General features: G+C 41.0%; 1 protein-coding gene across 1 annotated transcript in view; it reads left to right on the forward strand.

The window, feature by feature from the left end:
- Positions 1 to 16,487, forward strand: part of SLC12A8 (solute carrier family 12 member 8) — a 203,176-nt gene that overhangs the window by 92,855 nt on the left and 93,834 nt on the right. The window contains exon 5 of the mRNA XM_044669159.1: positions 9,154 to 9,267. Coding sequence (XP_044525094.1) covers positions 9,154 to 9,267 — 114 coding nt within the window. The remainder of the gene's footprint in view (positions 1 to 9,153; positions 9,268 to 16,487) is intronic.

Below are 16,487 nucleotides of genomic sequence, written 5' to 3' on the forward strand. Positions count from 1 at the left end.
CTTCCTTCCTTCCTTCCTTCCTTCCTTCTTCCTTCCTTCCTTCCTTCCTTCCTTCCTTCCTTCCTTCCTTCCTTCCTTCCTTCCAAACCAGGTTTGGGGTGGATTTAGCCCTCAGGTCATAGATTGCCAAACTCTGGGCTTTAGGATCTCTGTCTGTCAAAGGAAGGAAGGAAGGAAGGCAGAAGGAACTCAGTGGCCTGATACATTGGAAAGAATTTCAGAGATAGCTATGCTCTACAAGGTCCCACCTGTTGATAAAGCCCCAGCTGAACAGAGGAAACTGGGGTAATTGGTAAGGCTAAGCCCTTTCAGCCACTTGACTAAGACTTAAAAGACTCAGAGTTGGGAAGGATATGATAGTCATGTTCTCATATTGGCAGCTAGTGGTGCAGTGGATAGGGCCTGAGTTTGGAGTCAGGAAGATTCATCTTCCTGAGTTCAAATTCAGCCTCAGCTACTTACTAGCTGTGTGACCTTTGACAAAGCATGTAATACTATTTACCTCAGTTTCCTCACCTGTCAAATTAGGTCAGGAAGGAAATGGCAAACCACTCAAGTATCTTTGCCAAGAAAACCCCAAATGATGTCATAAAGAGGCTGACGTGATCGAAATGACTGAATAACAACCACCCTGTAATTCAACTATCTCTGAGTAGAATGGGCTGCCTCTCGAGGCTTTATATCCTCACCATGACTGCCTCCAACTCTCATCTCTCTTCAGTGTGTTCATGCAAAAGCTGAATCATTGTTGGGGTTGCAGAAGGGATTCTTGGTCAGATGTGGTTTGAACCACATGACCCTGGGGGTACCTTCCAGCTCTGAGGTCCCATGGTTCTCATTCTGTGACTCATGAGCTGAAGTCATGAACACCAAAGATGGGAAAAGGGTGGAGAAAAGAGGCCATTTAAATCTTCCTGTAATCCTAGTGACTCAATGGATGGTCTGAAGCACCTCTGTTGTTCAATCATCTTGGCAATGTGTCCTCAGGGCAGTTGGTACCTGGATGTATCAGGGTAGGTTAAGGGGTCATGGTGATCGGTTCTAGAAGACTCATGATGAAACATGCTTTCCACCCCCTGAAAGAGAAATGATAGACCGAGAGCAGATTGAAGCATGTTTTCTTCTATTTCTTTCATTTTCTTGCCTTTTATCCCTTGGAACAAACTGTGGAAATTTGTTTGGCATATTTATGCATATTTGTAGTGGATTTTGTCTTTCTTGCCCTCTTATTTTTATATATTTTTCTTATTTTTTTCTTGGAACATGGCTAAGGCTGTATTTGTTTTGCATATTCATAATGGGTTTTATTTTTCTTGCCTTCTCAGTGGATAGGGGGAAGGGAGAGGTGGGACAGAGACCAAATGGAACTGTAAATAAAGCAAAATTGAATTAAAAAGAAAAATCATGGTGAGAGGTGTGCCCCTCATGGTCCTAATGGCCTAGTTCCTGGGTTAGAGACCCAGGTCCATTCCCCAACTTTTCTTTTCCTGCCTTCCTTGAGCCCTTACCCGTTTTATTATATACCATCATTATTCAGAGTTGAAAGAGTTTTAGATCAGGAAGTCCGAGTTTAAATCCAACCTCTGCTGCTTCTTTGATGACAGGATTGTTATGAAAAAAAGCATTTTGTAAATCCTAAAGATTCTCTGAATGTGAATTTGGGCGGGAGCTGAGATCAGTGAGTCAGTCTGGCTTGGTTGAGCTCATGTCCAGAGTAGTAATAGAAGCTGGCTGGAGTGTTGTGGTTTTTTTTTTCCCCCCTTCTGTAATGTTGGTCAGTGAGGTCAGCCAGCGGAGAAACCAGGATCGACTCTTTTATGTGTGGGGTTGGGTTCTTCCCTCCCTCACAAATTGAATTGAGAGAAAAATGATCTCTGAAGAAGAAAAGTCAAATTCCCACCCTCTGTCTGAGGAAGGCTAGACCCCTCCCTGTACTTCATTGGTTTTTTATTATTTTTTCTTCATGAAGCAAAAATTCTTGAGAAGTCACACATAAAAGAGGGGGAGGGAGGAGAAGGGAATAAGCAGTTATATAGCCCCAACTATATGCCAAGAACTTTATAAATATTATCTCATTTGATTCTCACAATAACCCTGCAAGGTAGATGCTATTTTTTTTCCATTTTACAGTTTAGGAAACTGAGGCAAAGTAACAGGGGCTGAGGGGAACTGACAGCCTTAAACCTAGTAGTGAGTTAGGGGGATGTCTACCCCAAGCACGTGAAGGCTTCTCCAGTGGGACTGGGAGATAGGAGCAATTTATTCAAATGGCCATAAAGTCCTCCGAAGTAGTGAAGTAGGCTCTGTGGAGTACTTAGAGCTTGGTCAGACATCAAAGATGCCACAGTCATCCACTGCATCCTGGACCATTGCCAGTTAGTCTGACTTTTGTCCTAACACTGGACTTCAGTGACTTTGGAAGAGAGAGTGAGGCCGAGGACTTTGTTCAACTCTGTCTTGCTGAATTCCAATTCATGAGCAAATCAAGGTGTCACCCCGTGATGTCATTGGTCCTCCTCAAAAACAAAGGATGAACAACATTGTCTGGAATTGGAATGGGGATTGGATAGATAAGAAGTCAGTCAACAAGCATTTATTACTTACTTTCTAATTGCACTGGAATGCAATAAAAGGCAAAAACATTATCCCTGCCCTCAAGAAAGAGAAGAGAATCACTTACAAAAATCAACAATAGGGAGGTGTATTTTGCATGGTGGTACATGTATGGCTCAGATTGAATCACCTGCTGGCACTGGGAGAGGGAAGGGAAGGGGGTGGGTGACAAGTTTAATCATATAACTTGAGAAAACTTGTGTGGAGGTTTGTTATTGTATGCAATTGGTAACAAAAAAATTTTTTTAAAGAAAGAAAAGTGAGACTTTCTTTTGATGGAAGATCTTCTGTCTCCTGCTGCCTTATTTCCAGAGGGAAGGCAGTGAAGGACAGGGTGGTTGTCCATCTGCACCTCAACTTCCCCCACAAGGGAGACTTCTACCTCCTGTTGTGTCTGCCTGATCTCTAGCCTTAGGTGAGGAGAGGAGTGACCCTTTTCTGACTGTTCACCCCCCATCTCCTGCTATGTGTGTCCCCTGAGGAAAGGCTGGTAGAGGCCAGCCAGGCCAGACTTCCATTTATGCCACCTCTTTCTGTACCCTATCAGAATGATTTCTTGACCTCTGGGATGTGGAAAGACCTCCTCTGCAAAATAAAATGAAATAAAATTGTAGACTTCTCTCTGACCTTGGGCCTTCTATCATTTGCTGTGTATACCCTATGAGGGAAGAGGAAGAGAAAAGTTGGTGGGGACTTGGACTTCCTTCCCTTGTTGCAGAGTCCCTGATCTCTAGCCTCCTCTAGGAAGAGGAGTGGTACCTTCTACTCCGTGATGAACATAACCCTAGTTATATCCAGTGTACACCACTGATTCTGAACTCCTGAAGATCATTATCCAAATCCCATTCCACCACCCAATTCCTTACTTCCAATCCCCTCAACTCTCCTCCCCTAAAGCCCTGACCAAATACTCCCCATCCCTTCCATTGTGCCCTCTGGAATGCTCCTTCTTTGGGCAACAAACCCCTGTTCATCCCAAATCTTTCTCTATCCTACTTCTGTCTTCTAGCAATCACTGAGACCTAGCCACCTCCTTATATAAACCAGCCTCTCCAGCTACCCTTTCTACTACTGGCTGCCTTTTCTCTCATTGTCCTCAACTTATTGATCACAGGGGTAGAACTGGAATAGTCCATGCTCCCCACTGTACCTTCTAGGTTCTCCTCTATCTCCATGACTCAGTAACCTCTCTTCCTTCAAGATTCATGAAATCCATATCTACCACCTAAGTCAAAATCCTAGTAGCATTTATAGACCTCTGCTTCGCTCTTTCCTTTCTCAACAGTAATTATCTCACAATTTTCCCCATGCCCTTAATAATCCTTTTATTGGAGATCTCACCATATGGGATGACTCTCCTTCAAAATCCCTAAATATTTAGTTCCTCAGACTGTTCATTTTTCATGACCTCTTCTACTTCACCTCAACCACACACAAAGATGGTCATACCTTTGATGATGTTCTTCTCATCACCCAAAAATGCATCAATGTTAAAAAAGTCTAAAATCCTTTTTATCTAGTCACAATCTATTGAATTTTCACCTCTCCCTCTGCCTTCCAAAGTCTATTCAACATCCATACTTCAGTTTTCTCCCAGGCATCTCCTATGAACTTGCCACTTTCTCTACTTTTCCCCATCTTGACTCCTTGAGGAACCAGTTCAACTCTGCTGTATCCTCTCCTTTGGAGTCCCTATCATATTCCTGATTGAGCCCTGAGAAGTCTCAGCCTTGAATCACTCCCACCATCCACCACCTTCATTCCTATGCATAAGCTGCTGAACCAAGGTGGAGAAAAATCATGAAATCATTCTGCCTTGGTTCACTACAAATTTCTATTAATGGAGCCCTCGCTGCTGCTAGGCAGTTCCTATATACCTCCCTTATAAATCCACTATCTCCCTCTCCACAGAGGCTCTGCCAAATCTTTTCTTCTCTCCTCAAATCTCCCCTGGCTCTTCCTCCCCTCCTTCCATTCAGCAGAGATCATTGCCTCAGATTTTACAGGAAAAAATGAAGGAATTTACCATGAGCTCCCTCTTCTCGCCTCTTCTTCTCATATCATTCAGATCCCTTTTGCCTCTATCTCCCATCACCCTTATCTTACGTGAAGAGGGGCCTCACTTCTTACCAAGGCTAGCCCCTCTACCTGAAGAAGCGGTCCCATTCCATCCAGGCTCCTCCAAGACTGCTCAACTCATCTTCCATCTCTCCCTGCTTATTGGCTGCTTCTCGACTGCCTACAAATATACCCCATAAACCTCCTCCATCCTCACTCAATCCTTCCATGCCCACTAACTATTGTTCTATGACTTCAAATCCCAAATATTAGTTTTAGAAGGCAACTTGAATGTCATTGAATTCAGCCTCCCACACAGTACAAGATGGGGAAAATGTGAGTTCTCAAATCAATTCAATCTGAGCTTTTTTTTTTTTTTTTTAAACCCTTAACTTCGGTGTATTGTCTCATAGGTGGAAGAGTGGTAAGGGTGGGCAATGGGGGTCAAGTGACTTGCCCAGGGTCACACAGCTGGGAAGTGGCTGAGGCTGGGTTTGAACCTAGGACCTCCTGTCTCTAGGCCTGACTCTCACTCCACTGAGCTACCCAGCTGCCCCTCAATCTGAGCTTTTAATAAGCAATTCTTATATAGATTTTAAAAAAATAATATTTTTAAACCCTTTACCTTCTGTCTTAGAATTAATACTGTGGATTAGCTCTAAGGCAGAAGAGTGGTAAGGGCTAGGCAGTGGGGGTCAAGTGACTTGCCCAGGGTCACACAGTTGGGAAATGTCTGAGGTCAGACATGTATTTTTTTATTTGAACAATTTTATTTAATTAATTAATTTATAGCCCCCCCCCCCCCGCCCATGGTTACACGATTCAGAACATGTAGTTTTTTATTTGAACAAAATTTTTAATTAATTAATTAATTTATAATTTTTTTTCGTGGATACATGATTTAGAACATGTATTTTTTTAAAAATATGAGTTCAAAATTCTTTCCCTCCTTCCTCACCCTTTCATTGAGAAGGCAAGCAATTTAATATAGGTCATACATTGTACACATGTAAAACATATTTCCATATTAGTCGTGTAGTGAAAGAAAACATAGACCGATCCCCTGGCCCCCTAAAAAGACTCGGAAAAATAAAGTTTAAAGAAGTATGCTTCAAATTGTGGGAGGAGAAACACAGAGGAAAAACAACTGCTTGAACACATGGGCTGACGGGGATATTAATGGGGATGTAGGCTCTAAGCAATCACCCTAGTGCAAATATCAATAATATGGAATTAGGTCTTGATCAATGATACATATAAAACCCAGTGGAATTGTGCATTGGCTAAGGGGGTTTAGGGAGGTTTGGGGGAGAGGGAAAGAGCATGAAATATGTAACTAGGGGAAAATATTCAAAATAATTTAAAAAAGAAATAAAAATAAACTTTTAGAATTGAAAAAGATAAAAAAAAGTTAAAGAAGTATGCTTCAATCTGCCTTCGAACTCCATCAGTTCTTTCTCTGGAGGCGGAGAGCGTTTGTCATGCTAAGTCCTTCAGAATTGCCTTGAATCGTTGCACTGCAGAAAATAGCGAAGCCATTCACAGTTGCTCATCATACGGTATTGCTATTGGCACCTGCCATTGTAAAACCCCGTTAGCCGGCAGGCACAGACACTTGCTGTGCAAAATGAGCCCCTCTGTGGAGAGAGCGCAGGGCTCCTAGGATGAAATCAGTTTCAGCCTATTCTGAAAACCTTGCTATTCAGAATGCTTTATTTTTCTGCTTGGGACAGAAGTTCTCAGCAGTTGTGAAGAATGGTTACTATAGCAGTCTGGAGGGAGGCAAGGTGTAGATGTGAAAGTGGGGGGCACCTGTTGCTAGGCAGCACTAAGAGGAGATACTTGGCTCAGCGAGTGGCTAAATTCCTCTCCTCTTTAAGAGAAAGTGGAAAATTACTCCCTTCTAATTTGAAAAAGATCAGACAATAGATCAGAGGCTCCGGGTGGCACAGGAAAGTCCTTGTGTGCCTATAATCACGTTGGGCTTTTGCTCTGTGGACCAGGAAAGAAATCAAATTGGGGAAGGGAGTAAAAATGCAAATAATGACTATTTTCTCTGCTGAGAACAGTCAGAAAAGATACTCTTACTAAAGTATTAGAGGGTGAAAACCAGGGTAAGTTGAGGGAAAGCTGCCCTCAGAGGTTTTCTTTTTAAACCTTTATCTTCTGTCTTAGAATCAATACACAGTATTGGTCTCAAAGTAGAAGAGTAATAAAGGCCAGGCAATTGGGATTAAATGGTTTACCCCGGGGGGGGGGGGGTCACACAGCTAAGAAGTGTCTGAGGTCAAATTCGAACCCAGAACCTTCAGTCTCTAGACCTGGTGCTCTCTCTATCCACTTAGCCACCTAGTTGCTCCCATCTCAGGGGCTTTCTGATGGAAACCAGACCTGATAATCCAGAGCATCACTAGCCTAGGAAGGGTCTGAGTTTAAAATAAGAATTCAGGGCATATTAGAAAGAAACTAAAGGGAGATTCAGAAACAATGCAACTGAATAGCCCAATGTTTGTCAAACTCCACATCATAAATTACTGAGGAAAACCCTCCATATCTGATAAGAACTTCTGGGAAAATGGAAAGCAGTGTGGCTAGAATTAATCTTTGATCAGCACCTTGAACCCTATTTCACAATAAACTTAAACTCTTAATATCAAAGATCACATCATAAAAAATTAGATGAGAATCAGATCATAGATTGCTCATTGTTGTGAATAAGAGATGTATTCATTAAGGGAAGGAGAATGATATAAAATAGATCATTTGGATTACATGAATCGGAAAGTTTCTTCACAAACAAATTTAATACACTTAGGTTAAGAAGGGAAGAACCAAATGGGAAAAAGATCTTTTATCAGATTTTTCAACTAAGAGTTTGGTAACACTTGCACACACGTGCACACACATACACACAAACTACAGATATGAACAGTTCTTCAAAGAATTGCAAACTCTTAAGTATCATGAAAGAATGCGCCTAATTATTACTGATAAGGGAAACATAAATCAAAACCACCCAGAGGTTACCTAAAGCACTCTCCTGGCCAGGACCAATGTTCACACTCATTCTGGGCATCCACAGATCTCTCTGTCTCTCTGTGGCAACCTGGACTGGAAAATGACTATTGTGATTATTTTTCCCATCTTGGATTTCCTGACCAGGACTTGATTTGCTACATTTTCTACAATGCAGAATGGTTAGGTTGGAGGAACTAGGCTATATTTCTTCCTTCTTGGATCTGCTGCCCAAATTGTGGTACATTAGAAGTAATGAATATTACTGTAAAGTCAGACATAGCAACTGATGAACATAGAGACTCACGAAAGGGCTTACATGAACTGATGCAGAGTAAAGTAAGCCAAGCTGAAGACCATAGGCTCAATTACTACAACACAGTAGATGGCAAGGATAACTACTACCAAAAAAAATATGAAAGTGAACATCATTGATTTACAAATAAAAATCATGGTGCCAAAGAGGAATAACAAAAATATCCCTCCCTCACTCTGCTCCAGAGAGCAAAGAGAGTCAGGGATATGGAACAATGCAGATATTTTCAAACTTTTATTTTTATTTTATCTTATTTTTTTTAACCAATTATATGTAATACATTTCCACAAAGGTTTTCCAAAGTCATATGATCCAATTGTCTTCCTCCCTCCTTCTCCACTCCTGGAGCTGACAAGTAATTTCAATCTAGGTTATACATGTATTACCACTCAAAACATATTTCCATATTTTTCATATTTTTTCATCATTTGATATATTGATTGATTTTAGTGATTTTTCTTTTTTTCTTTACAAAGTTTCTGATATGTAGGATGTTTTTCTAGGGGAGGAGAGGGGGAAAGATACTAGGAGAAATTTAAGTAATATTTTTAAAAAATCAGTAAACACTTATCTACAAGTTTTTCAGTGGGAAAAAAACCCAAATCCAATTCATTCTGTGAATAAGATCAGGTTTGGACAAATTTATAATTAATGAGTTTAAAAATTAATAATGGCAACCAGAAGGTGCAGTGTATATAGAGTTCTGGGCCTGGGGTCAGAAAGACTCATCTTCCTGAGTTCAAATCTGGATCCAGACACTTGATGGCTATGTAATCCTGGGCAAGTCATTTAACCCAATTTGCCTCAGTTTCCTCATCTGTCAAATCAGCTGGAGAAGTAAATGGCAAACCTTTCCAGTATCTTTGCCAAGAAAACCCCAAATGGGATCACAAAGAGACAAAAAAGGACTAAACAACAACGATTATTAACTATTATTGTTTTGTTTGATGTGTTTGTAGTGCTAAAGTTCACAAGATCGTAGGGTAATAGGTTTAGAACTAGACGGGTCCTTAGAGACCATCCAGTCCAACTCCCTCATTTGACTGATGAGGAAACTGACATAAATAAAAGTTAAATGGCAAAAGACATTTTCACTTTTAAGCTAGAAGCAATCATTTGATCCATTTTCTCTTGTCCTTTCCGTGTTTCAGACCATGGTTTTGTGGGCTATAGCCCAGAACTGCTACAAAACAACACACTGCCAGACTACAGTCCTGGGGAGTCCTTCTTCACCGTATTTGGGGTTTTCTTTCCTGCAGCTACAGGTACTGTATTGTGTGCTTTCTCTCTGCCTCTGTCTGTCTGTCCGTCTGTCTGTCTGTCTGTCTATCTGACTCTGTTTCTCTGTCTCTCTCTGACTCACTGTTTCTCTGTTTCTTCTCTTCCTCCATCTCTCTCTCTCTCTCTCTCTCTCTCTCTCTCTCTCTCTCTCTCTCTCTCTCTCTCTCTCTGTGTCTTTCTCTCTCTGTCTCTCTCTCTGTGTCTTTCTCTCTCTGTCTCTCTCTCTGTCTCTCTTGCTGTTTCTGTCTCTCTCTGTCTTCCTCTGTCTCTCTTACTTTCTCTCTCTTCCCCCATCTCTTTCTCTGTCTCTCTCCTGTGTTTTTCTCTCTGTCTCTGTCTCTGTCTGTGTGTGTGTGTCTTTCTCTCTCTTCCTCTCCTTTTCTCTCTTCCTTCCTCCTAACCCATTGTGGGCAGTCAGACCTTATAAAGTGATATGGACAAAAATACTACATCGTCTGGTGGCAAAACCTCCAGTGATGTGATTCTAGAGTAGTTGTGGTTCTTAATGGAGAAGAGGGTGGGGAGAAATTGGTAAGGAGAAGGATTTGTGAATTTGGATGGGAAAGAATGATATCTATAATTGGTTTTCATGGTAGTCCTATATATTTTATTTTCTGTATTGAAAATATGTTTCTGAGAGGGGATCCATAGGCTTCACCAGAGTGCCAAAGGGGCCCTAGACACAAAAAGAGATGACCCCTGTTCTAGAGGTTTGGGCCTTGAATGACTGATATATAGTCCATTCCTAGGTTTATATTAAAAACTTTTCTAGCTTGACAGTGTGGCCTACTGAATAAAGCTAGATTGGCCTTTGGATCTAGTACAAGATTTGGAGTTCAAATCTACCTCCCTTCACAAGTCACCTTTCAGCCTCAGTCTCCACATTTTTGTTGTTCTGTTGATTTTCAGTTGTGTCCTACTCTCTTTGACCCATTTGGACCTTTCTTGGCAAAGATACTGGAATAGTTTGTCATTTCTTTCTCCAGCTCATTTTACAGATGAGGAAACTGAGGTAAATAGGATAAAGTGACTTTCTCTGGTTACATAGCTAATAAGTATCTGAGGCCAGACTTCAACTCAGGTCTTCCTGACTCCTGGTTCCACACTATATTTTGTCACCCACATCTATAAAAAGAAGAAAATAATAGCATTTACCTTCCAAGTTGTTGTGAGGTTAAAAGAAGATAATATTGTAAAGCATTTTGTAAATCCTAAAGTACAATATAAGTGCTAATGATAAGGGAGACCTAAGGTGTGGGGAAAAGGTTAAGAGTTTTGATGGACCATTCATTAGCTATTTACTAATTAGAGATATCTTGGGATGTCCAAGTGAGCAGCTGAATAATGAATTTCCCCAAATTGTATTTGTGGACCTGCTCCATGGAATTTCAAGATATTTGAGATTCATTTGACCAGATTAATTTGTATTGGCCAGCCAATTAATAAATTAATTTAATACCAAGAAATACTGCCGCTCAAAATTTCAATCGTCATAGGCTCTTGATACATTGATTGATTGCTTCTGTTCCAAAAACACAAAACAAGGCCCTTTGTGGCATGCCTATAAGGTATATTCCAGAAATGTATATTTTTTCTTTTGCAAAAGGAGTTCTAAATCTACCTGAATGGAGATGCCTGATTCCTAAGAGTCAGCATAATCATTTATCATCCCATTCTTTATTTAAATTTAAATTTATTTAAATTTCTGTGTATATCAATGTGTCATAGATCTATGATTTTTGTGGGTATGGGTACTGCCTCTCCTCTAAAAGATTTTAACCAGTTTATAACATAGGTGTTGAGATCTGCTTAAGAGGTTAAGAGAAGTTAAAGGACTTGTCCATGCCAGGTATTAAGTGTCAGGAGAGGATGTGAACCATCTGTAGAATTCTTATTCCATTGCCTAGGCCAGTGATGGTGAACCTTTTAGAGAGTACGTGCCGAGCCCTGCCCCACCTAGAGACCATGTGCCCTTCCCCAGTGCCCCGCCCTCCCTTACTCCAGACAGGAGGAATGAAGTGCTCCCATTGGACATGCTGGTCATGTGAGAAATGTCCTCAGGCATCTGGAGAGGGGGAGGGGAGCACACATGCCATAGTTTCACCAACATTACCTGTTATATTACATATGGTAACATCCATGAACAAAGGTCATTTGGGGAAGTGGAGAGTGTCTTAGAGTTAGGAAGACTTGAGTTTGAATCCCACCTCAGACACTTAATAGCCAGGCGACCCCTTGGCAAGTCACTTAACACTTCCTCATCTGGAAAATGGAGATAATTATAACACCCACTTTATGAAGCTATTACGTGGATTAAATGAAATAATATGTGCCACCTGCTTTACTATTTTTAAAATTCTACCTAACTGCTAGTTATGATTATCATTTAATGAGCCAGTGAACATTATTAAGCAGCCCAGTCTATTTATTTATGTTGACTCATGATTATTACTTTAATGGATGTACATATATTATTCATTCACTGAAGAAACTAGAGGCTTCAGAACCCTAAGTGTTCTTCTGATCTCAGAACAAGTTAATCCAGCTTGAATTTTGTATGGTTCCTTTGTCATTGATGTAATAGAAATATCTCCTTGTAATGTGGCCTGGGGATCTGGGGACCTGCAATCCAGTCCAGTCTTTACTGTATATTAGCTGTGTGACCTTGAACAGATAAACTCTTGGGACTCAGTCTCCTTATTTGTAAAACATAGGTGGGAGAAGGTAGATCAAATGTTAGTTTTCAGTTCTGGTCAAAGAGAACCCAAGGGGGACATGGATTGACATTCTGAACATCATCTTATTTTCCCTCCCTAACTTTCCTTATTCTTTCTTTACCCTACAATGGTGGAGAACTCCCAGCTCTTAAGTCTTCCTGGGGGCAAAAGGGAGTTTCCCTCCACATGGAAAGCCATGCCCACTGGATAATCAAGCACCAAGTGATGCTGGCAATAGGAAGGGAGAAAAATGACTCCATATAAAGACACAACACAGTGAATTAATAAATAAATCTAGGAATTGGTTTTATGAAAAAATCAACAAGATTAATAATAGACCATTGATCAATCTAATAAAAGATAAGAGAGAAGAAAACCAAATCACTTGCATTAAAGATGAAAAGGATGAATATACCCCCAAGGAAGAGGAAATTGAAGCAACTATTAGGAGTTATTTTGCTCAACTATATGAAAACAAACTTAACAGAGAAAGAGAAGTAGAAGAATACTTATTAAAAAAAATAAACTACCTACAGTATCAGAGCAAAAAATAGAATATGTCAATAAACCTATTTTAGAAAAAGAAATTAAACAAGCCATAAATGAACTTCCTAAAGAAAAAGTTTCCCTCTTAGCCTGGGTGCTGAGGGATTTCCCCTATTTATAGTAGTCTAGGGATTCTCCTTCCCAATTTTCCACGTGTGAAATTTTGTATCTTCTTGTTCTTCTTCAGTCCTTGGGGCAATCATAGTGTATAGGTGCTCTATCTGTTTGGGACTTGTGGAGAACAGATTCATAGGATTGTAGATCTAAACTTGGAAGACACTTGGGGGACCTTCTATTTTAACCCCATCTCATTTCAAAATGAGGAGACAGACCCAGGAAAGTTAAATTAGTTGCCCAAGGCCACACAAGTTGTTGTTGAGTGGTTTTTCTGTTATGCCTGACTCTTCATGATCCTGTTTGGGGTTTTCTTGACAAAGATTCTGGGGTGGTTGGCCATTTTCTTCTCCAGCTCCTTTTACAGATGAGGAAACTGAAGTAAACAGTGTTAAGTGACTTACCCAGGATCACTCAATAAGCATCTGAGGTTGGATTTGAACTCATGAAGATGAATCTTCCTGACTCCAGGACTGGCAGTCTATCCATTGTGCTGCCTAGCTGCCCAAGGCCACATAAGCACTAAATATAAAAGGGAAGATTTAAACCTAAGGCTTCAGACTCCAGAAGGAGGATTCTTTCTACTGTGCCACACTGTCTCTCATGGCTCTGGTGTAGGTCTGTAATTCTGTATTCATCTCTAGGGGAAGGGAAGGAAGCTTTAGGGACTAGGTAGAATGGGTCAAGAATGCCTGCACATTTTGGGAGTAAAACATGTATTTCTGAGGACTCTCCAGCTGAATGGTGGAAGGAGCAAGCATCAGTGGCCTCTTTAACCAGCTTCCTGACTCCAGATGACCATGGGACACAGATTTCATAAGACACATTTCACTCTTGACTATCTGAGTGCTAATGAACCAGGGTATGGCTTATTTACATGATAAAATTCTTTCCTCTACTTCTTATTTCCCTTATGTAGTTGTTCTAACTCATTAGCCTTCTAATGAACAATTTAGGGGCAACAGAGGCAGGAAGATTTTAATCAGTCATTTGGGCTTTTTAGAAATAGTGCTGGGGAAAAAATTTATTGGAATATAGACTGAAATTATTGACTAAAATAAGGTTTTCAGGATATCTGCTAGCTTCTGCTCCCAGATAATTAAGAGTTGGCTATATTCAATCATTCTGTATCTAGTTTTCAGCAAAACCAAATATTTGTATTCTTGTTTGTAACTTGGAACAGCAGAATGTTGGGGATATTGACAGGTGCAGATGTGTTCCTGGGAAATGGGATTCCTACCAAATAGAGTCATCCAGGATATCCTTTTAAAGGTTCTTGTTTGCACTGATAGCAACTAATGTGACATCTGTGTGATACAGTGGAAGGAGCAAGGATTTGGGATCAAAGGACTTAGATACGAACCCTAGTTCTAATTGCTGTGTGTAGGTCAACTAGATGGCACAATGGATACAGTGCTGGGTCTGGAATTAGGAAGATTCATTTTCCTAACTTTAAATCTCATTTCAGATACTTACTAGCTGTGTGACCATGGGCAAATCATTTAACCCTGTTTGCCTCATTTCCTCATCTGTAAAATAAGCTGGATAAGAAAATGGCACATGTCCCCAGTGGACTTAGAAGGAATCAGATACAACTGAAATGACTGACTGCTGCCATTTGTGTATGCCCTATGGAGAACAGATCCATAGGATCAAAAATCTAGAACTAGAAGGAACTTTAGAAGTCATTTTGTCCAAGCTCACATAGATCAGGGGGAAGATTTGAACCTAGACCCTCAGATTCCAGATATGTACTGGTAAATTTTTAACAGTTGGCTCTCCAAAAACCCCCCAAACCATTTTAATCTGCATTTCTAAATTTTTCTCTATCACTTTCATATGTCTAGGCAATCAACAAAACAATAAATCCCTAATTTGTGGCCATTGTCAATTTTTGAGGTGTAAGTGCTCAAAATTTAATAGTTGGTTCTTATGAGCTGGTTTCAACTGACTTCAATATATCCCTGCCTGACTCTTAATCCAATGCTCATTCTACAGTCCTGGCTGCCTCCTGTTCCTCTGATATAGACCTGTAGGTCTCTGACTTTGGGGAAGGGGGAGGAATCTGGAGGTCAGAGAGAACTGGTCAAGATTATAATAAGGCTATGTAACATTGGGTTCCACCCTCTTCTTGACATTCTCAACTCTATAACAATGGGGTTGGGCTAGGTAACAGCAAGATTCTTTACAGCTTTCACTCTATTATCAGCTATGCTCCTATGACAAGAATAGACCAATATTTAGAATGAACAAACATGTATCGAATGACTACCTAACCTCATTTTTTTCCCCTGGTAAAGTACAAGACAAAGTCCTCAGCTCAGAGGGTGGGGAAAGGGCATAAGATGGGAGTCTTGTTGATTTGAAGTTTCTTGAAGTATCTGTAAAATAATTAAGAGAGCCAGTAACCAATGTATGATAGAGGGAAGATAGAGAGAGTCTATGAGGTGAGACTCTCTTCTAGCTCTCCCCTCCACCGAATATGCACTGCGGTAGACTTCGAGGGGGTGTTACCCGGAAACTGGGTGACCTGGATGGTCGTGCTACCCCACAGGAGTTGGGGGCAAGGCTTCCCTATAAGATGAGGTATGGGGGACCCCAATCTGATTCTGAATGAGGGCGGGGTTCATACAAGCCTCCCCCAAGGTCAGTCAACTTCACAGCAGGTAGTCTGGCTTCAAGATGGAGGCAGCCAGACCAAGCTGTGGTTCCCTCCCCCCTTGTTGTCTCTCAGGCACTCTGGAATGCTATCTGACTAATGAATGGCTTTTAGTCTTCACAAGTCAGGGATTGGGGAAAGGGATGAAGGGCAGAGGGATTTTGGGGTGCCCTCTTCTCTATTTCTATGGGGTCTGTCACTCAGGGGGGAACCTTTGGGGTTCCCACTCCCAAGTGTCTCCCCCCCCCCGCCTCTTCTCCTTTGGATTCTATTTCTATTTCCTATTTCTATCCTTTTCTATAATTGCAAGATGAACCGGAAAGGGTCTCTCAGCAAGGTTGGGTAATGGGAGAAGGAGCCTAAGAGATGGCTCCCAAAATGGAGTACCAAAACTTAGCTGACTCATTTGTTGAAGTCTTGATGGGTGAGAAGCGATGGGATGCCTTTGACCAGGGAATCAGGGTTTCAATGCCCAAAGAAAGATCCTCAGGAAGCCTTCAGGACTGGATTCGAGCTGAGATGTCCACCTCCTTCTCTCTCCCAGTCCTCTGCTGGAAGCCCTTTTCTTCTTCTTCCTCTTCCAGAGCATTACCCAGAATCCTCTCTGGTCCCAACTGTCAGTAACTGTCACCAATGGCCTTCTTCTGGCTCTTTTTGTCCCATCCCCCATCCTTACATCTGGAATATTTTGAAAGGAGATGAGAAGGTTTGGAGAGTGGTGTAAGATTTAAATTAATGTCCAATAACTCCAAGTATTAATTTTATAAAGTTTATTGATAATCACTTGAAGCAGAAGGAATAAAAACCCAATTATTTAACAAAACTAAGATCACATGAGTGAATCTCTCCTGCCTCTCACCCCACACCACCTCCAGAAAATGCTATCAGGGGAAGAGAGCACAAGAAGTGGGGCTACACAGAACTTATATCCTCCCTATGTTAGCATGTAAGGCGAGGAGTTAAGTGGGATGCTGGGAAATGAAGTCCTGAGGAGTAGATTCTAATTACACAGTGGGATACCAAATTGAGGAAAAGAAAGATTGCTTTGTTGTTCTGAGGGTCCAGTTGAGATTAAGTGACATAAATTTGTAGTGGAGCTAATCAACATGGTTTTGTGACTTCACCTCCATTCAGTGGCATGTGAGTAGGAGAGGAGGTAGATATTGGG

This window comes from Gracilinanus agilis, chromosome 3 (genome assembly GCF_016433145.1).
Source record: "Gracilinanus agilis isolate LMUSP501 chromosome 3, AgileGrace, whole genome shotgun sequence".
NCBI lineage: Eukaryota > Metazoa > Chordata > Mammalia > Didelphimorphia > Didelphidae > Gracilinanus > Gracilinanus agilis.